This window comes from Alosa alosa, chromosome 1 (genome assembly GCF_017589495.1).
Source record: "Alosa alosa isolate M-15738 ecotype Scorff River chromosome 1, AALO_Geno_1.1, whole genome shotgun sequence".
Classification (NCBI taxonomy): Eukaryota; Metazoa; Chordata; class Actinopteri; order Clupeiformes; family Clupeidae; genus Alosa; species Alosa alosa.
The window spans coordinates 14,257,600-14,278,162 of NC_063189.1; the positions used below are offsets into that span (position 1 = coordinate 14,257,600).

The following is a 20,563-nucleotide window of genomic DNA, read 5'->3' on the forward strand; positions in this document are numbered from 1 at the left end:
AGGAGGACTTCTACTTTTACTGCATTTATCTAAATTTAACCATGTGTATCTCTACTTTCACTCAAGTAGGATTGTGTAGCAGTGTTGTAGTACTCGAGTCCATAAGTCATGAGCTAAATTTAGAGACTGACTTGACTTGGAGGCATAGTGACTTGACTACAACACTGTTATGTAGCATGGCTTATTTGTCCACCACTGATTTTAAGGTAAAAAAAACTCTTTAGGGGGGACCGTGGATGATAGCTGCACTCTATGTCGATGGCGCCATGTGGTGCCAAAATGAGCAAATTTAGGACTTTGGATTTTGTTCGACAGTAGGCTATTTGTCCATATTTAAAATAAAATTCAATAAACATGCAACACTCTGTTAACATGGTGTCCTTGAGTTATAGGCTACTGATTAGGCGGCATATTGTCTGTCAACCAAGTTCAAGATTAAGGAATGGGCTGATGCTATGTCTGAAGTTGAAAGGTGGTTTGTTTTCCTGGTTTAAAGATTTCCACTGAAGGCTACATGTGTCCATAATATTGATCTAATCTCGAAATGTTTAGTCTATTTTTCATTTAGTGTGACAGGCCTTGACAGTAGGCTACCTAAATGATAGGCCTTTGTTTGAAATGTTTCAAACACTGTGAAGTCGCCTGCATTTTCAAATAATATGCATTTCCCCCTGCATGCTCGTCACCAACAGCGCGTTCACGACAACCACTTTGCTGCGTAATTTGCGCGCCGCTCGCAGTTGAGACACAGGGTCTAGCTACCTTTCTCAGGCCCAGCGAGGATACATGTTCCGATTTCAGGTAACCTCAATTTATTCTACTCTCTGTGTTTTGTTTAAGTGCAAGTGCCTGATTCCTAACACAAACAGGAGAGAAAATACTAGGTTATTCTTGTAGGCTTATGTCTTTGTTTGTCGCTGCTCATAACTAGCTAGCTGTAAAAATTCCTAACGTTGCGTGCGGCCTAGGAGCACCAGCCATTCCATGTCACCCTATCCGTTGCAAGCCTGGGGCAATCATATAGCTAATAGTGGTGCTTATTGGGATCTTCTCAATCCCATACAGTTTTACGCTTTTTGACCATCTATAAACCATTGTCGTCGTCCTGAATGCTAATAGGTAGAAATGCTTTTGATGTTACGCCAACTGCATAGTTAGCTTGCTAGTTAGCTATCTCTGCTGCATGCTAGCAAGCTATCTAACCAATTCTGAATTTAGAAGCAAACTACCTCACTGTTCCTACGTTGATAAACTCTGCTTTGGGAAGCTATCAATGATTGTGGGTGTCGTGTGGCAGCGTTCCGTCATTGTGTACACGTTGTTTATAGATGGGAAATGGCACCATGAAGATGCCCCAAAATAGTACAGCCAGCCTAGCCACGTTATCTGTTTCCCATAACCCGTTGATGTTGAATTAAATGTGATGGCCTTAGTACTAGTGTTGACGGTAGGTTGAAAGCGCGAATGATCAACTTGTGCAACATAACCCTCATACTCCATCCTGATTCGGTGTTCTTACATTACATAATTTTGCTTTCTGATAAAGCTGAAATCTGGGCTGAGTGTTGGATATTGTGAAAACAGAGGCGTGGAAGGCTGTATTAAAATCCACGTCATTTTAATATTTTGCTCAGGCCCTTGTTTGTTTTAGGTTGGTGGTGAGCTCTAAATCTGTGTGTTCTCCCTTTCTCGTCATGAACCATTCTCAGTCTCTGGATGAAGATTGCACCCTGGAGGAGGAAGAGGAAGGGCAGGTAGAGGAGGAGGATGACATCGACCAGTTCAATGATGACACATTTGGAGCCGGTGCTGTTGGTGAGTCCAGATTTATCAGAGACAATTTGTTGAACTTTCATTTGTGTTGTGCGTTTAATTATTTTAGATGGAGGGAAATTTGTCATGAATGCTGTGTTTGCGTCTGAATGCACAATGGTAATTGAGGTTTATTTTCAGATGATGACTGGCAGGAGGAACATGCTCGCCTGGCGGAGCTAGATGAGAGGGTGCGAGATGTGTTTGCCGGGGGCGATGCATCCAATGCCTCACTACCACCTCCGCCGGGCAGCGTCCCGCACCCCTCGTCTTTGCCCCGGCCCTCCGCCTCCACACTGCCTCCTCCAGGCCTGGAAGAGCGGCGCGGTGGGGATCTGGCCGAATCCCTAACCCGTCTACTCCTTGGGTCAGATCCTGCCATTGCTGGAGTGGGCGCTGCAGAACCGGACCACTCCCGCTTCCCGCCCATGTCTCAAGCCCAGGTACCCCTCTCTGGGCTCCCAGCTCCACACCCTTCATTGCTAAGCTACCAACAGCACCAACACCTCCTGCATAGGGGGGGAACCCCCTTGCCACAGGTGAGTGTAGCCATAGTGTAGAACTGGACATTCGGGTCGTTCCGTGTCAAATCAGATGAGGTTGTTGCTGCACCGTCTCAAACTTTGTTCAAACCTTGTCTGTATCATGAATGGGTCCCAAAACCAAGGCCAGTAAAAGTTTTCTGTTCAAATCCTATGTCTTCATATTATTTTCATCCCTTGAAATTACTTCAGTTTTACAGCCTGAAAACCACATTATCTGGGAAGCAATGCTTGGGCATTAATATCATGAAAAGTAACCATAACCAACCTAAACTTGTTCTCAAACATGTTCTCAATATGACTGAACCATTAAAAGTTTGTATGGCATGTTGATTGATTCTCTACAAGGCCCTAGAATTGGAAAAATGTGCTCATTAAGGATTGTATTTGCAGACTAAATACTGATTGATGCCATGTGGGTACAGAAAATAAGTTTACAAGACCCCCGATGTCTCCAGCTTTGCATTTTGTTCCAAATATTTTATAAAACTGATGGGCATGCAGTACAAACTTTTAATGGTCCAGTCATACTGAGAACATATTTGTCTTCCATCCTACAAAGTTTGGGCAGGCTAGGAGTAAAGCTTTTTAAGATTTTAATGTCAAAACATGACCTCCATGATGAGACATTTTTGAGAGTGTAAAATTGATAAAAAATCAAGGGTAAAAAACTGGGACCTAAACATTATGTAGACAAACTTTGAGCAAAATCTGATACTGTGTAGCGGCACCATTTTCCTGTATTCGGTCTGATTTGCCACGGAATGACCCATTCATGTTCTGGAATTGCAAAGACTTGCAAAAGATATGCTTTTATGACTGGGCACAATATGGAAAAACCCAGGCCTGGAATTTCATTATTTTAGGAGCAAGGCCACTTGGCCTTCAGTTGGGCATATTTGGGGGGCACAAAGGTCACACGTCAGGACATCAAGGCTGAAGTTAGCTATACAGTACATAAACAGTATGTCTATATGGGGGCGTGAGAGACTACTTTAGTGATTGGCTGAAAACATTAATGCCTTTTGAAAACCACAGAGGTAAACACATTTATTTGCATCATTATGTCTTATGGACACCACAACACAAAAGGAAGAGACAGACTACAACATTACTTCAAATCAACGACACATTTATTATTGTTATTATTATTAATGATAATTATTATTAATAATAACAGACGCCAGCAAGGCACTTTGTTAAATAATTGAAAAAATTGCAATGCTTTCGTCAGAGGACTAATCTTTAAAAGTTTTCTGTGGATGACAGCATTTTTGTCAAAAAAGGTGATAAAAAGTAGCCTGACCTAGGCAATTTCTGACAAGTTTGGGCGAAACAAAGAACAATGAATGAGCTAACATCATGTTTTACTATTGATAGTTCACAGTCAGTGTTGTTAAATGAATCATCCCATAGGTCTGTGTATAGCAAACTAATTTGGTTTTAATTCCAGCATTTGGCAAGGCTGTCTCATAACATTTCGGCTACGCCAGGGTAGTGTTCAATGAATTCCTCCTCGGATTAGTGTGAGAGAATTGGACGTTATCAACACGTTATCAAGTAACGGAAAACATTAGTTCACTACAGCAACGTAAGGTAATGGATCAATGATGGCTGACATTAGGCTGTTGTAGTGCTGGGCGGTATGACCAAAAATGTATATCACGGTATTTTTCAAAATTCTTACGGTTTCACGGTATATTTTTTACCATGCATAATCAGATGTTCACAGCATTTTCTACAGGTTGAGAGAGGAATTGCTGCAGTACATTGACTAAAGATGGTCTATTTTACTGTCATGATGTAGAATAACTCCACACTAGTGGTAATGCAGTTTTGCATGGCCCCAGAAAATGATGCTGTTTACAAAGAGCCACTCATGATTCTAATGAAGAATCTAATCAGAATGCAAAGACAATTGCAGTCAAAATACAGAACTTTTACTGTGCAAATTTCACAAGTAGGCTAAATCTTGTATAAAACCAATACAAAAAGTAGTGCAACTTGCAATAATTATACTTTTTGAAAATGATACAATTTAAAATAAGACCTCTGTTAATATGCTTACTCTGTCAAATAGGCCTATCAGAAATGTATTGTTATTGTGTGGTTTACATGACGTTAGTGGTAGGCTAACGTTAACTTCATGTGGATGTGGATGTCTTGTTAGCCTGCCATGAGCTTCGGTTCGGTTCGCTAGGCAAAACATTAACAAAAAAGATAGTTTTGGTGCACTGATGACAGTCAGGATCATTTCTAACTAGCCAGCTAGTATTGCTCAGTGCATGTCTATAACATGCTTTACTTGCTACCTGAATTTCAGTGAATATTCTTAAGGTGAGATGAATGATAATATCATTAAGCTTCACTGTGTTCGGTGGATTGCTAACTAACGACATCACCTACTAGCCAGCTAGTTACAGCTGTTGAACAATCTCAATAGAATTTTCGTGACGGTAGGCTAAATCCTTTTCAATGCAGGATGTATCCCTTAACGTTTTTCCTTAACTAAAGAAACAATTTAAGGTATTATTCTGTGCAACACCCTTAAATAAACCCCTTACCTAAGGAGAAATTAAGCCTTAAGGGTCAAACTTCAGGGGAAAAACTTAAGGTGTTTTGTGTTTACCCTCACTATGCCTCGCAGTGGCACCATGCGTGCCTGTGAAAAAAAGGTCCCTCTGAAACACTGTCGGGCGTGCAGCGTTCCAAATGTTGTGTAATCAAATACACCGGTATGGCGGTATATTAAAAATTCATATCATAACGAAAATATACACCGGTATACGGTGTGAACCGGTATACCGCCCAGCACTAGGCTATTGCATTCCAAAGCTGCCTAATATATCTCAATATCTTGCCTAGTCTTCTGGCTGTTGATTTCTTTACGTGCGCTGTCACTCTCTCCACTTCATCAAAGACTAAATTAATTTGCGCTGTAAAGCGATCTAGCATCATTGTCTAGTTCTGATGCAAAGATTATTTTGACAAGGCGTAGGCTACGAATTAAAATCACTGCATCAGTCGGATACTAAGCAGAATATGGAAAGAAGGGGGAAGCAGTCATGCAGGGCACCAAGGCCACAGTGGCCTGTGAACCTCCTATTTTAAAGGGACATCCGGCCAATGCAAGGGGTAACGATGGCCGTGGCTGCCGTGAAATTCCAGTCCTGGATATAACTGTGCTCACTGGCTATATTTAAAAAGAGAGATATAAAGCCCATCTGTTGAGACATTTGTTTGTCATAGTGTGCATGCTCTTTATTTCCTGCACAAGACCTAAATAAAACGCACCTAAGAAACTGATAATATTTTGGCTATCACTGTGATTTCAACACTTTATGAGAAGAGAATACAGTTAGTATACAAGGCATTGAACTCCCTTTGAAACCTATGAAAAAGCCTGTCAGTAACTCATCCACCTTTGAAGAAACAACGTGTGTACTAGAGAGTACACTCATCCGCCTTTGAAGAAACAAACGTGTGTACTACAGATCATACACCATTTGTCAGATTGAGTGATAAAGATATATTTAACCCAGGCTGTCTCCTTTAGGTGAACTCTCACAGTATATGGGAGAACAACATGGGATTTGGACCTGTGAGTGTTTCTCCTGGACTGGTCACGCACATGGAGGTACAGTCTAGGAATTCTCAATCTGTTGTGTTGGTCCTCTTATTGTTGCAGTTTTAATCACAGTTCTCAGAGTGCAAGCATTTCCTTGTTCATTATTCCCTTGTAGGACAGTCCACTGATGTCCATTATTAAGGAGGTGGGGCTACCCAAGAGACCCCCGCCAATCAGGGGTGAGGATGGCCTAGACTTATCAGAAAGGGTGCCGCCCCCCCGCTCATCCTCACCAGTCATCGGGAGCCCTCCTGTGAGGGCCGTGCCCATTGGAACCCCTCCCAAACAGCCACTGAGTCACACCCTCAACCAGCAGGTCAGTCTGGTGTGATGGGCTATCCCCCGCATTGTGGTTAGCATCTAGCATCTAAATGTATTGTTGATTTTGTTCTATTATAAACCCCTTTTAAGTGTTCCCAAAATACTCGTCTTTTTACCACTGATAACATATTAGCATACCGTAGTGTTTTTCTGTGCCATAGAAGACCTTAAATCAAACGCTAATTTTAGTCTTTTTTGTGTGTCAGTAACTCATGTTGGTCTTGTGCATCAGAGTAGATTGTCATGTTGTGTTACAGATTGCCTGCTCCCTTGTGTCTGTGTTGGTTGGTAGTAGAGTTTAGCTACCGTCCTGTTCTCTCTCCTCAGATCCATTGCCCTACTGCGGTTCATGTACGAGCCCCAATCCAGCACCGTTTCCCCCCTCCCTTCCCTGAGCGCCTCTCTCCTAACACCCTCCTCAACATCGCTGTGAGTTGCCCCAGTGGGGTCCACCCTCTCTCTCACCTGTCCTTGCGCACCTCCTGCCTCCTCTGTTAGATTAATGGGTAGTTTGGGCTTGCTAGTAGATTAATGGGTAGTTTGGGCTTGCTAGTAGGTGGCAGTGCATGGCCCTTAGATGTATAATTGTTTTATCTTTTGCATTGGATAATGATGAGAGGTGAAACATTTATACACCACAATTTAGAGGGTGACTAATTGATTGGTATTGGCCAGTGTTTGAGCATATCAAGCTAATTAACCGGCATACACATCCGCAGGCAACCCAGTGTTGTTGTGGAACACGTGTGACAGAGCCCCTTGTGTCACAGCGGATGTTGCCCAGTGCAGGCAAAATTTTGGAAGAATGAGAATAATACCATCATAACTACTGGGAGAAAATGTCAAGGCTTATAATCCTTATCTTTTCAAGCCTTATATATTTAATTTGTCAGACATTTAGAGAGAAAATGTGAATAATCGTAGGCCACTTCGGAACTGTATTGATAGCGAGCCTTCAACCTTCAGTACAGAATCCCGGTAACGGGCACGGAAACTTACGATGAGCATTGTATTGATAATCTCCGACGTTATCAATTCTGGTTTTGGTACTGGAGAATTTCTCTCCCTTGGAGGCTGTGTGTGACAGAGCAGCTTTCACACACACACACTGCAGCAGAGCCTTATTCAGACACAGAGATTCTGCTCTTAGTAACAATGGCAGAGAGAACTTAATGTTCAAAAGTATGATTGCCCTTTACAGTTGTCAGTTGATGACAATGCCCCATAATTAGTCTAATTGATGTGCCTGTGAGTGCAGAAACATAAGCAATTTTTCGAAACAAAACAACGTTGTCATTAAACGTGTCTACAATGACATGACATTAGCGCAGCAGATATGTATAAGTATATATACTCTTTTGATCCCGTGAGGGAAATTTGGTCTCTGCATTTATCCCAATCTGTGAATTAGTGAAACACACTGCACACAGTGAACACACAGTGAGGTGAAGCACACACTAATCCCGGCGCAGTGAGCTGCCTGCAACAACAGTGGTGCTTGGGGAGCAGTGAGGGGTTAAGGGGCCTTGCTCAAGGGCATCTCAGCTGTGGCCAGTCGGGGTTCGAACCGGCAACCCTCCGGTTACAAGTCCGAAGCGCTAACCAGTAGGCCACGGCTGCCCTAATGCGCAGCAGGCTGTACAATACAAGGAAAGAAAGTCATTTTTATATATTTTGCAATCGCTTAGATAATGGCCATTTGGCTTGTAACATGCTTCAGGACCGTTTTGGGAAGGTGCGTTTAAAGGTACATTTACTCATGCACCCTGCTATAAACATTTCCCCAAATTCCCTCAATCAAGGGTGTGTGTGTTTAATATTAGATTGTAATGTCTATGCAGTTTTATAAATTATAGAATAAATATATCCGCCATTGGCTGGCCTGATTTCATCAGCAAGATCAGCATTAGCAACGGCCCTAGTGTAACCCATATCGGTCAACCTCTACCTACATAGGTATTAGCCCCCTGTCATTTTTTTACTTGTTTGTGTTTTTTCTTTTCTCCTGATTGCCTCCACGTCTTTTCAGAACTCTCCTCTGTGTCGGCCTCCGTTTCCTGCTGGGGTGGGACCGGTTCTCTCTCAGATCCAGCGGGCCCAACTGCTCAACTCCCAGGTGTGTTGTGTGATGTTGCTTGATGTTGCCCATGCAGGTAGAAGAGAACAATGGCACACTGAAGAGAGAGGCTTCTCAGCCCTGGCGTTCTCAGTGCCTCATTGGTGCAAATGTGTGAACACCATGCTGTGACTGTAGAAAGAACAAGTTCTCAAACTCTTTAATCAGGTCTATCTGTTTATTCTTTTATCTTTTCCACCTTTTCTCCAGGTGGGGCCGTTTTCTCGAGGTGGACCTGCTCCTCCCATGTTGCCAGGCGGAGGTGGGGGTTTTAGACCGTTTTTCAGCCAGCCTCCTCCCCGAGTGGGACATCATGTCCCCCCTCCTAACCACAACCCCATCCGGCACAACACTACACACCTCCACCCCCAGCACCGCCGGATGCTTACACAGAGGATGCAGAGCAGGGGGTCAGTAGCCATCATATTGAACATTGGCTGGAAAGAATCATATGTGCTGAAAGAATTTGGGGCACAAGTCTGCACTGATAACCAGCAACCTATTTTCAAAATACACTGATCATTATTGCAAGGTTTATGCAGGAAAATGCAGTTCCCTTTAAAGATAGGCAGATGTGACTCCCTGCATTATTCAATTGTGTAAATTAATTAACAGATGTTGCATTCCTATCTTTCCTGCATAGCATCATCTAGGATACTTATGTATGTGTGTGTTTGTTGTGTCTCAGTGACCGTGGCGGTCGAGTAGGGGATCGGCGTAGCAGGGATCCCTACAGTAACCTGATGACCCAGAAAGAGAAGGAGTGGGTGGCGCGCATCCAGATGATGCAGCTCCAGAGCACTGATCCTTACCTGGATGACTACTACTATCAGGTAGCAACTGCCAGCATCATCTAGCTCTAGCCGCACTAGGTCAGCTCACGTGGTTCCCACGGATGAGCTAAATCCTGTTGTGGCTGAGACACTTATGTTGCTGTGATGTGATTGCTTATAGATCTGTGGTGTTCTCTCTGACTGAGATGAGTTCTGTCTTAGTGTGTCATTGATGGGTTATTTTGTCATCTGAACAGCAGTAGTTTATTTTCTGTGTGGCTTTGGAGATGATGATGATGATGATGACGACGACAACCTTGTCTTACTGGTTATAGAACTATTATGAGAAGATGGAGAAGCGTCTGGAGAGGGACAAAGACAGTATCAGGAAGGAGCCCACCACCAAACTGATCACCCCTCAGGTGGCCAAACTGGAGCAGACATACCGGCCAGGTAACCATCAGGACACATCCCATCAGCACTTTGTAGGCATCAGAAATGCGGATGGCATTTACCTGGAGTACAAGAGCATTTATTTCATACATGACCTCTTGGGGCATCCAGGCTAGCAGAAATGTCTGCATCAAACTTATTAAAGTACCTGTTTTTGTTATGAATATTATCATGAATGTCAATGACTGACATTGGATTTTTTTTCTTCCATAGTTCAGTTTGCTGGCTCCCTAGGAAAGCTCACCGTCTCAAGTGTGAACAATCCCAGGAAGATGATTGATGCAGTGGTGACCACTCGCACTGATGATGAGGTTGGGATATCTCCTTAATCCTTTCCGAACTCAAGTACTCCGACATACTGTAGGTTGTACTGTTGTGAAAACAGATTGAAGGGGCTTTTAGACGTATGTGAGTGACTTCCTGTAAATGTACAGTGTAACAGCAGACCACAATCTAATCCGTGCCCGTGGTCCTCTGTGGCGTTGATGTTCTACATCTCTATTTTTTTTTTACAACGCAACAGGAGAAGAGGGAAAAGCAGGTCTGGAACAAGAGGAGGCAGATCCTCTACACTGTGGAAAAGGTGAGTTCCCAGGATTAATGGATCTTTCCTGGGTTCTCCTACATAGGAATCACTCATGACGCGTATGTTGTTTACCCTACTGCACATTCTCCCTCTGATACCTGGCTTCTCCCAACTGACTGCCTAACTGTTGTGACCTTAGATGTACAGTCTGCTCCTGGAAGTCCAGGACTTTGAAAAGAAATTCCTGCAGACTCCGGAGGAACAGAGAGAGGCCCTGCTGGAGCAGCACAAGACCCACACGCTGCAGCTCTACAACTCCCTCAAAGAGAAGGAGTGGGAAGACAGGTGAGGTGGAAAGGAAGGGCTAGAAGGCGGAAAGAGCAAAGAGTGGCTCCAGTAAAGACTCCAGTTCCCAGGATCTTTGATTATACACTTGTTCTTGCTGAAAGTAAAACATTCATCACATTTTCATATCAGTTTAAATGTTTTGCCTCTCCGTGAAGTGCATGTTAAAAGTAAGTGTTCTTTATTTATCTATTTATTTATTTATTTGTTTGTTTGTTTCTCTCTTGTCTGCCCTACAGAGTCAGTGATGAACAGTGCCTCATGATCATGTCTGTGAGGAAGGGCAAACGCCTCATGTCTAGGCTCCTTCCTTTCCTGCCCCCTCCTCAAGCTGCTGCTGTTGTCATGGGCATCGCCCGAAATCTGCCAGCCCTGGCAAAGAAAGACAAACATGACCAGGTGTGAATTACTTCAGGGAGAAAACCAGAAATGTTTGGGTACACAATACCTAATGGCAAAGTTAGAATGAATGGGCAATGTAGACTTAAGAAACAATATAAAAATCCCCCATCAGGATATAGTCTTGAGAACCATGAAGGCACAAACAAGTACAACTTCTGATTTCAAAATCAGTGTCAAGTGTCACCCTCTCTGTAGGATAATGCAGTGAAGTACTCAACAGGTCAAATTTGCTTTGTTATTAAATAATTTGTATTTGACCAGCAGGTCCTGTGCTGGTTAGTTGAGCCAGTCGCCGTCGTAATCCAGTCCATGTCCAGTTCCGCCCTCACAGACCTCCTGCAGGAGCTGCAAGGCAGCGAGGGTCAGCTTCCCAGAGTACTGCAAAATAAGGTACCTCTGCACTGTACTGGGAAAAGGCCAAGATTGGAGCAACATACATTTCTTTTCCTGTTATTTTTTTCCTTTTATACTATTATATTTTGATCTGCGCTCTCACCAAAGGTTTCTGTTTTTCTTTTCCAAACACATTCTTGTGTCACTAGTTTGGCGTGACACTGCTCTACCTAATTCTGAGTGAGGGGGAGCGAATGCAGAGCTCTGATCCCAACTGTCAGCTAATGGATGATAATCGATGGTAAGTTTGTGTGTATCGTGTAAAGTGATTTGAAGGGAGTAAAGTGTTGGATCATTTTATTACCTGAACTTTGACAGTCTTTACAACGTGTGCTGTTGTTTTCTTTTGTAGGACAGAGTTGGTGTTCTCGGTGACTAGAGAGCTGTTGAAAGTCCCCTCGTCATCGCTCTCCCCTCCTCTCTTCACACCTCCCAACCTTCTCTCTCTATTCTCTCGCTATGTAGACCGCCAGAGGCTGGAGCTGTTACAGGAGAAATTACAGTGAGCGATCTCTTCTCCTCTGTGGCAAACTTTCTTTTTAAATTCTCACTCCTGTAGACAGCATGGCCAAAGTGTATAGACATGTCTGCTCAGTAACACATTTAACTAGCTTGGACACGCCCATTGCCAGTGGTCGCATAGAACCATACAACCATGCATGCAATGCTCACAAGAATCGGTCATATTGAAGAGGTCAGACTTTTACCTTTACACTACATAGAAATAGCCCAGCAGAGCCACACCAGACAGACATAAGGATTCTATTTATATGCCTTAAAGTATATTTTCCAAATATGAATGATTTAAAATGACATGTTATTGATGTAGATTGATGTATTTATCTATGTAGTTTGCTGTGCGAATTTGAATAATAATTGAATGGCCAGAGATGGTTATTATACAGTACTTTCAGTTTAAACTTTATTTCCCAAACTTTTTTTTTTATATATATAAGATGCCTTGGAACTAGAAAGACTACCACACACTGTGTTATGCTTGCAATATGAAATTTATTGTGATCTACATTTCAGTCCTTAGACCTTTGTCGGGTTTATTAAGCATTAAATGGTTGCCCCCACCCCCATGGCCAACTGACCTGTTCAGTGCCACAAAAGCGTAACGATGAAATGTTTCACTTTAAGTCATTAAATTGTACAGCTATGGGATATTCACAGCCATTTCTGTGCATAGAACTTTTGTGTTCACTCATCTGTTGGTTTAACGGCTTTATAGTTTTACCTACATACACTAGCCAGCATGGATAACTTAACATGTATGACATGTGGAGGCGCAAGTGATACAGTTTTAATTGAAAATTAGTTATTAATGTTGGGGTTGTGAAAAGTTATAGTCTTATTCCACTGCCTGCAGCTACCATAGCATATTTTTTTCAGTGTATTGACAACAATAAATCTGGTCTCACGTTTAACTTTTATTTCTTTCTGTTCCAGGATCACTGCATTATCCAGGTAGAATTGACTTCGGGCGTCAAGAGTCCTTTATTCAGAGGCTGACTGTTAGTGTCCAAGTGTTCATGTGTGAATGAGTGAGTTGCGTGGCAAAGGGAGGGATTAGGGTTGATTTTAATCCAGCAGAAAACTATTGTCACTTTCTTTTTTTGTGTTAAAATAGGTGTGTGTCAGGATGTATGTGTGAGTGAGAGATACATGAAGGTTGAGTGATGAAGTGAAATCAGCATTTTTAAATCTTGTTAACATTGATGCCTGTGACAAAAACATAAAATTAAAAAAGTATTTCTATTGTTTAAAATCAAGTTTTATATATTTTTCTGCACATGTTGGATTGGATTTTTAATGTACAGATCTTATAATAATATAATAATCTTTGTAGCACTTCAAAATCCAAGTTATGGATGTACAAAGGCAGCAAAATCAGACAGTAAAAGTAGTACATTTTCAAAATAAAGCAAAGCAACTAGATGTTTTGCAATAATATAAGGCCATACAGGTTTAAAGAAAATCAGTCCGTTTTAAGAGTATTACATTTAAACAAAACTAGGATAGGCTTTTCTATACAGATGTATCTTGAGAAGGGATTTAAAGTAAGACACTGACTTGAACACTTGAATGTCGCTTAATAGCTTTTTGGTTGACACAAGCAAAAAGACTATTGCAGTAATCCAGGTGGGAAGAGAGAAAGGCTTGTACAATGATCGCTGTGTCTTTAAAAGCAAATATAGATCTTATTTTGGAAATATTTTGTGGAGATGGTAAAAACATGATTGTACAAGCTTTGTGATGTGTTGCTAAAAACTTAGATTACTGTCAAACCAGACCCCAAGATTATTCGCAACAGGTTTGATGTGATCCAAAAGGAACCTACAGATGGCATAATTTGTTTTGTTGATATATTTGTTTAATATCAGACATTTAATAAGTGAATTCAGCACACTAGGATCTGAAGATCTAACAGGCAGGTACAGGCACTCCCACCCAATGCCTCAGTCTATCTAAGAGTATAGTAATCAGTTGTGTCAAAGGCTGCACTAATATCCAGAAGTACAAGGACACATGCAATCATCAGTTGTTCTTAAAAGGTTGGTTGTAACCTTCAACAGTGCTGTGATACTTTTGGAAACCAGATTGTAAAACAGCATGAATGGTAAGTAGGATATCAGCCTACAGTTTTTGAAGAAGAGAAGGATCACGTCCAGATTTTTTTAGCAGTGGGTTCACACAAGCAGATTTGTAGTAATCAGGGACCATCTGACCATGAACTGTTAAAAACAGGGCCAATAGATTCTATTACTTATGAGGGTTCAAACTATTGTTGTGGGTAAGGGACCAAAGAGTACATGGCATTAGGAGTATTTCTATTAGTATTTCTAATCGACTCCACTTGATCATTAAGAAAAGAAAAACATTTCACAGTCAACATCACTTTCAACTGGGACACAGTTGTATGTAGATATAAACTGCATTTGTATTTAACACACGTCTTGTATTAAACAGCCACAAGGCCTCAACCTCCACAGACCACCAAAATATAATTGACTCAGAAAAGCACTTCAGCAACAGCCCGGTCATTAACAAAAGAATAAAAAATAAAAATGTGGTTTGAGTCACATATTGGGCTGTCTAGTGATTTGATATTTGATATATTTTCACAACCCATCAGGACCAAATGTTTGTATTCACCAAACACATTTCAAGTAATTTACCTTTTGCCATTTTATCATGAATTGTTTTGCCACTTGAGAAGGTTTTGTTGGAATTGTGGCCAAAACTAGGTGAATTTGCTGTGGGATTCCTTGAAAATTGTGAGTGTTAAATAGGAAAACAATCCAATATTCCATAACTCAGCAGTACTAGTAATATGGAAAAATGCCAATTTTTGAATTTGCAGTCAAAATGCCAGATTGAAAATCCTGGAAGGACCAAGCATCTTTGGCTCATTTGACTAACCTTTATAAACCCTGTAATGTTACAGTAGAATATTGTGGACTAGCCTATAATCTGAGGTGTTTCACATCCATCCATTTTCAAAATCTGGGTCTCTTGATGAGGGGGGAAGTATATATGCATCTATTTTTATAGATTTGTATGCATGTAAGCATTTGATTATTAAAAAACGTAATATCCAGATAACATGCACAGTATGCATTAAATGGCCTCAAAGCATATTGTCACTTTAAGAGAAGTCTATGCAGCCTTTGTCCACAAGAGTGCAATACAACTCCACTAGTCCTGCATTTTATATATTACAGTTTTTCACAAATGCTAAAACACATTTTTTTTACTTTCCGACCTTTTCTCAAAACGGTAAACACAAAACTCCATTCTCAAACTCCATTCACAAAACCTCCAACACTTCTTGCAAAATCAAACATCTGTTTTTACGTCTGTGCTTTGTCACTTGTGGTTACAATTATGCACATGCATCGCAGTGCAAATGTGTTTAGTTTAGTTTTCCAAAGAGAGTAAATGAGATGTGCAAATTGCTTTTACTAGGTAGAAAACTGCTTATGGCTTAGCCAAAAGAGTGATCGATTCATTAAATGTAGCCTGCGTGCTCAGGCAACAGAGCATTTGGTTCAGAGACTGTTTTTAGTAGTTTTTTTAGTAATTGAGGAAAAAATGTAGCCTTTGTATACATCTAAAATTGTATTTGTATATCAGAATTGTTCGATGTTACCGTCTTCCACCTTTAGGTACTTTAACGAACAACAAATGCGTCGAAACTGGTCTCAAAAGGAATTTCCGCCCGAACAGGGACTTGAACCCTGGACCCTCAGATTAAAAGTCTGATGCTCTACCGACTGAGCTATCCGGGCTCTGCACGCATAGTTCGCTGTTGAAAGTTTGATTGACATATTACCAATATAACTCTCCCTCCAAAGATCATATGTATTAAACTTCATAGTTATGTGCTCCAACCACTGCACATTTCTTCGGTTCCGTCTCGCTACCTCTGTGGGATTGGCATTAAAATTCGCTTACCGGATGCAATTTTAGCGAAAGTGTGCTATAGCCTAGCCTAACAATGTAGGTTACATTTAGCGTTGTAGTTCTTGTCACCAAGAAAAAGGTAACACGCAGCATTGCAAAAATGTCCTTGAAATAGTAACGTTAATAAATGTTTGGAAATAATGGTTACAACCTTTTAAGGCAACATGCCATTTTACGGAAACTGCCTAAACCGTGTAAAAATCTTGCGCACACCATCAACTGTTGGAATAAAGGGACTTGATAACTGCTATGGATAACTGCTAATGTTAAAGTTTTCTTACATTTCCTTGAGTATTCAATGAAACGGCTAACGTTAGTGGCAACATTATGACACGTATTTGTTTGTTTAGGCCATGCCAGAGCTAGATAGATCTAAGACTCTGGGCCATGCAATCTGTCGTTCGAATGAAATGGAAAAAGGTTGTCGCGTGACACATTGTTATGTTGTGAGGCTTTAACATTGCATCACAATCGTACAGCGATGAGAGAATTATGACGACAAATATTGAATAGCGACATACATTTACTGCTAGCAAGTTTTTAAAACCGTGTTCTTCCCCCAGCAACAGGTGGCTCCGTGGCGCAATGGATAGCGCATTGGACTTCTAGATATACACTCATGAAGTGATTCAAAGGTTGTGGGTTCGAGTCCCACCGGAGTCGCACTTTTTCAATTGCCTTGTGCATGCAGTGCAGAACCGAATCAGCACACTTCCACTAGCCTGCCACATTCTAAGACGACTTCCTAAATAGAGAATATACCCTTCCATATGATTATGCCTACCTCTATATCTGTTTAGCTATGCTTTTAGCGAATTTGCAAGTAAACACAAGACTGAATTCAGATAAAAATAACCTACTTGTTTTTTTAACTGACCTTCTGTTTTCTTTTACACGATCTGTCATAAATAAGGTGAAAAACACCACCCTTCCCGAAACTCCCAGTGTAAGATGCTGGTCTAACTTGGCTATTAAACTTGTTAAACTGCGCAAACACACACTGAATGCCTATAACAAAGGAATGAAATGTTTTTCAGACAGTCATTATCAGACAGTAATTTTCACATACAGTATAAAATACCCAGTTCTGTTTCTCTAACTAAATATTTCATAAAATGTCGGGGGTTCGGCTAGAGCCTAGAGTTTCTCTATCACTCTGTGCTAGCCTAAATGAGCTAACATCCAGGTAACTGCGCTAAGAAAATACCTAAGATAATGTTAGGCCTATAGCCTGGCTGCCTGATAACACTGATGGGCGAAATCGATTACAAAGCGATCAAATGTAGGCCTATCAATCTGTAAATAAAAATCTTCTATCTAAAATATTTGTTGGTTAGCAGCTAACCCTTCAAGTTGTAGGGGAGACCGGGGCTGGTTGGAACACTTTTCACTCTCGGTTATATTTCTCCGTCTTACAATGCGTTGAAATGGTCAAATTGTGATTAACTGAAAGCTTGGGATCTCAGCTACAAAATGTATACATTCAATGTCAACAAATGATCCCTTGTTTTGAGTTATTTATGATTAAAGTGGTGTTGTGCATGTGTGCCAACCTGCCCCATGCACGGGGTTGGTTGGCACATGTAGTCGGGGTTGGTTGGAACATCTATGTTATAGTCCTTTGCAGTACTCCTTTTGGTTTTGTTTGAAGTGCTCATCTATATCACTGCCTGTAGGGCTTTGCTGATGTCTTTCCTGTGTGTTTTTTTTCAGTAGGGTCCACCGTCAAGATCAATTTGCTCCCTACCGATTTTTTTTTACTTCAAATGTTTAAATTTGTCTGAAAATGTCTGAAATGCTTCTAAATGTAAAACTATGTTCAGTAATTACAATAACAATGTTAAAATAAAGATTGATGATGTTTTTATGCATAAAATACAAAGTTTATAGATTTGTCACAAAATAGCCATAGGGAATGTATGTGCCAACCAACCCCAAAATCAGTGTGCCAATCTGCCCCGCCCACATTATGTCAAACTTTTTTGCACAAATGCTGTTAGCCTGCTAATATCAGTCACCTCAGGTTTTCAAACTTCATTTTAAATTATAGAGGAGTCCCCTAGCAATCAATTATAATCAATCTTTTTTTTATATCCCTAACTATTACCCTCCTAGGATGTATTTAGTGGGAGGTGCATATTCTAAGTTTTGACACTACAAAATTAAAAAGTTGTTCTCACCTTAAGGGTTAACGACCTGGAGACCAGTTACATACGTGAGTTTACTCTACTCAATAAGGCCGTCAATTTAGTGTTGGAATTTTGTTGCAGCTCCCTCTAGTAGCCTGGATATTAACAGTGTTTCAACCTACCCCTGTTCCAACCAGCCCCGGTCTCCCCTACTGGTGCTACTGCCAACTCTAGTCTACTTTATAGAAATGTTTTTGTGCTGTTGAATATACTACAGCCTATGTTTTAAATTGCATGCCATTACTCAAATTCTTTGCCTACTGTATAACATTTGTGGTCGACATGCCATCTGCAATAAACCTTACCTCCATGGATGCCGAGCAGCATTTAGTTAACTTATGACAGACGTTGTCTTAACGCGAGGACATGGCTACCGCATGGTGCGTTCGTGGGTCTGAATGGCATGGCAACGTCAGCGAACGTCCAGTGCCTTGCAGCCGTATAATTATTAAGCTACTTGACTGCATATCAAAGGTTAAAACATACGCACATAAATCCTAAATAAACGACTATATTTACTCATTTTTTTAAATGAGCTGTATTTGCTCCTGTGTTTGGCGCTTAAGATAGCCTATGCTGTTTTCAAGTGACAAAAAATGGTCAAGTTTATATCAAAATTGCAACATCCAAGTCCACATGGACAGCAATTGAACTCATTTACAAAGTGACTAAAAACAGAACTGAGAATGTCAGAGCCAAGCTGGTAATGAGGAAAGATTGATGAAGCCAGGCTGGTGGGGAGGGAGGTAAGGGTCAAGCTTGTCGTGAGATGATGCAGTGTGTGTTTGTGGGGGGTGGGCTGCAGGGCCAGCTGGTGGTGAGGTGGCGGGGCTTGGCTGGTGGTGAGGCGAGTGTCACAAAGTTGGTTCGTTCGCCGCTCACGGGCCTCGAACCCGCCACCTTAACACACACACCGGCATGGGAGATGAACGCTCCAACCACTGAGCTAAAAGCCCAGGCTTCCAACTCAGCGGTTAGAAGCGTTCTTAAGGTTAGGGCTGTGAGACGAGCAACAAGCATGCTAGCTCAGTCTGCCTCCGTTACACGAGGTTGCGGGGCTTGGCTGGTGGTGAGGCGTGGGGCAGGGCAGGCTCATCAGGGTATGTTACATGTTACAGTTGATAGGACAAGGTCTTTGAACACACAAAGGGAACAATTCCAGTTGAATCCAGACTGAGTGTTTGTTGGGGCTGCAGTCAAAGGATGAGTGGTGGCAATAATCCCATCCCAGCCAAATCATACATCCCTTTCGCACCGGAGGGACTTTATGCAGTTCCGAGAACGCGTGTTCGGACAGGACGGAGTTGGGGATTAAGTTCCTCTGACCGCAGTTCCTAGAACTCTGTCAGCAGGCCTACCTCAGGCCAGGGTGTTTTCAGGAACCCTTAGTGGTCTACGTTGATTTAAGTCAAACCCAATGTCAAATCTGCATAGACCTCTCCGGAATAAGTCCCGCCTCCAAAACATCCGGATCCACCCAACTTCCGGGTGTCGAATGTCTATGGGAAATAACATGGCGTTTCGAAATATCATACCTGTCATACATCTGTAGGTGACGAAGTAGAAAAAAATGGTGGGCTGATTGGCCTACACACTTCTGCCATCTAGTTTCCACTGGATTTTTTGATTGGATTCCGGTATACCCATGGCTATGAATCTGTAGGCTAAAAAACACAGCAGTAGGCTATCTTGAACAATCCAACCGCAGGTTTCACTGGGCTGTAGATTGAGGCTCTTGAACATCCCAAACAGTCCTAACTTAATAGCCTACCATAGGCATAGACTAATAATACTTAATATTAAGTTCATGGGCAATGGGGAGTGAATGATTCTCCTGGCGTGAAACACACGGTGCTGTTGAATCTGCCAGGTCGTCAGTAGAGCGCAAGAAGCACAGGTAAGCTGTCCTCCGCTCCGCGGCCTCTCATGCAGACACCGGAAAGCCAGGCCGCAGACCAGCGGCCCAGCGGTCGGACCTCCGACGGCGACACCATGCAACACAAAGCAACGACAGCATAGCTAGCCGCCTGAAGTTGCAAGTGGCGATCTCCCTGCAGACAATCAACTCGACCCGCGACAGATTATAACTTAGACAGCTCTCACAATGTCTTTAAAACTCACTCGGCATGTACAAATAATCATGTGCTCTATTGTTCCTACAAAAGTGTTTAGCCTGCTTAATGCATAACCATCAGGAATCGTTAGAACTACCCGTCATGAAAAATGTGACGTCAAGCCGTGGTGACAGTCACTATGTTGGAACCGGAATGTTTATCATTCCATGAAACTTTGTTTTTTATAAAGTAGCCTAAAACACTCTTCAGTGGTCAGTCGTTTGTGAACAACCGTAGGGTACAGACGGATTTGCTATTATCGAGACGATTCGTAGTTGCTTTTAATCAAATGGAGGACAGTACAGGCTGTTTTAAACGTGTATTACGTTTCGGCCGTCGAAAGAAGACAATCGGGACCCAGACGGAGACAGAAACCGTCGATGTTGGTAGCCAGGCTGGATGGAATACCAATACAGCAGAGGCGGGAACCCAGGCTGGAGGGATATCCATTAGGCCTACAGCAGAGGCGGGATCCCAGG

General features: G+C 41.9%; 1 protein-coding gene and 2 non-coding genes across 7 annotated transcripts; 2 read left to right on the forward strand and 1 right to left on the reverse strand.

Moving 5' to 3' along the window:
* Positions 1 to 678: 678 nt before the first annotated feature.
* On the forward strand, positions 679 to 13,082 carry patl1 (PAT1 homolog 1, processing body mRNA decay factor). Of its 5 annotated transcripts, none has more exons than XM_048258675.1 (18): positions 679 to 801; positions 1,710 to 1,815; positions 1,954 to 2,351; positions 5,911 to 5,991; positions 6,098 to 6,298; positions 6,631 to 6,732; positions 8,312 to 8,419; positions 8,630 to 8,829; positions 9,108 to 9,252; positions 9,528 to 9,645; positions 9,859 to 9,956; positions 10,169 to 10,228; positions 10,371 to 10,516; positions 10,756 to 10,915; positions 11,180 to 11,308; positions 11,461 to 11,552; positions 11,664 to 11,813; positions 12,764 to 13,082. In XM_048258675.1, exons 1-18 carry the CDS (start codon positions 787 to 789, stop codon positions 12,783 to 12,785), a joined length of 2,331 nt encoding a protein of 776 aa, XP_048114632.1. In that variant the 5' UTR covers positions 679 to 786; the 3' UTR covers positions 12,786 to 13,082. The 5 variants fall into 5 exon arrangements, with proteins under 5 accessions (XP_048114632.1, XP_048114642.1, XP_048114650.1 ...); XM_048258685.1 differs by having other exon boundaries at positions 11,183 to 11,308; XM_048258693.1 differs by having other exon boundaries at positions 8,333 to 8,419.
* Positions 13,083 to 15,533: 2,451 nt separating this feature from the next.
* On the reverse strand, positions 15,534 to 15,606 carry trnak-uuu. Its single transcript has one exon. It is a non-coding gene; the product is annotated as a tRNA-Lys (tRNA).
* Positions 15,607 to 16,352: 746 nt separating this feature from the next.
* trnar-ucu lies at positions 16,353 to 16,444 on the forward strand. Its single transcript is given in 2 exon segments — positions 16,353 to 16,389; positions 16,409 to 16,444. It is a non-coding gene; the product is annotated as a tRNA-Arg (tRNA).
* The last annotated feature ends 4,119 nt before the right edge of the window (positions 16,445 to 20,563 follow it).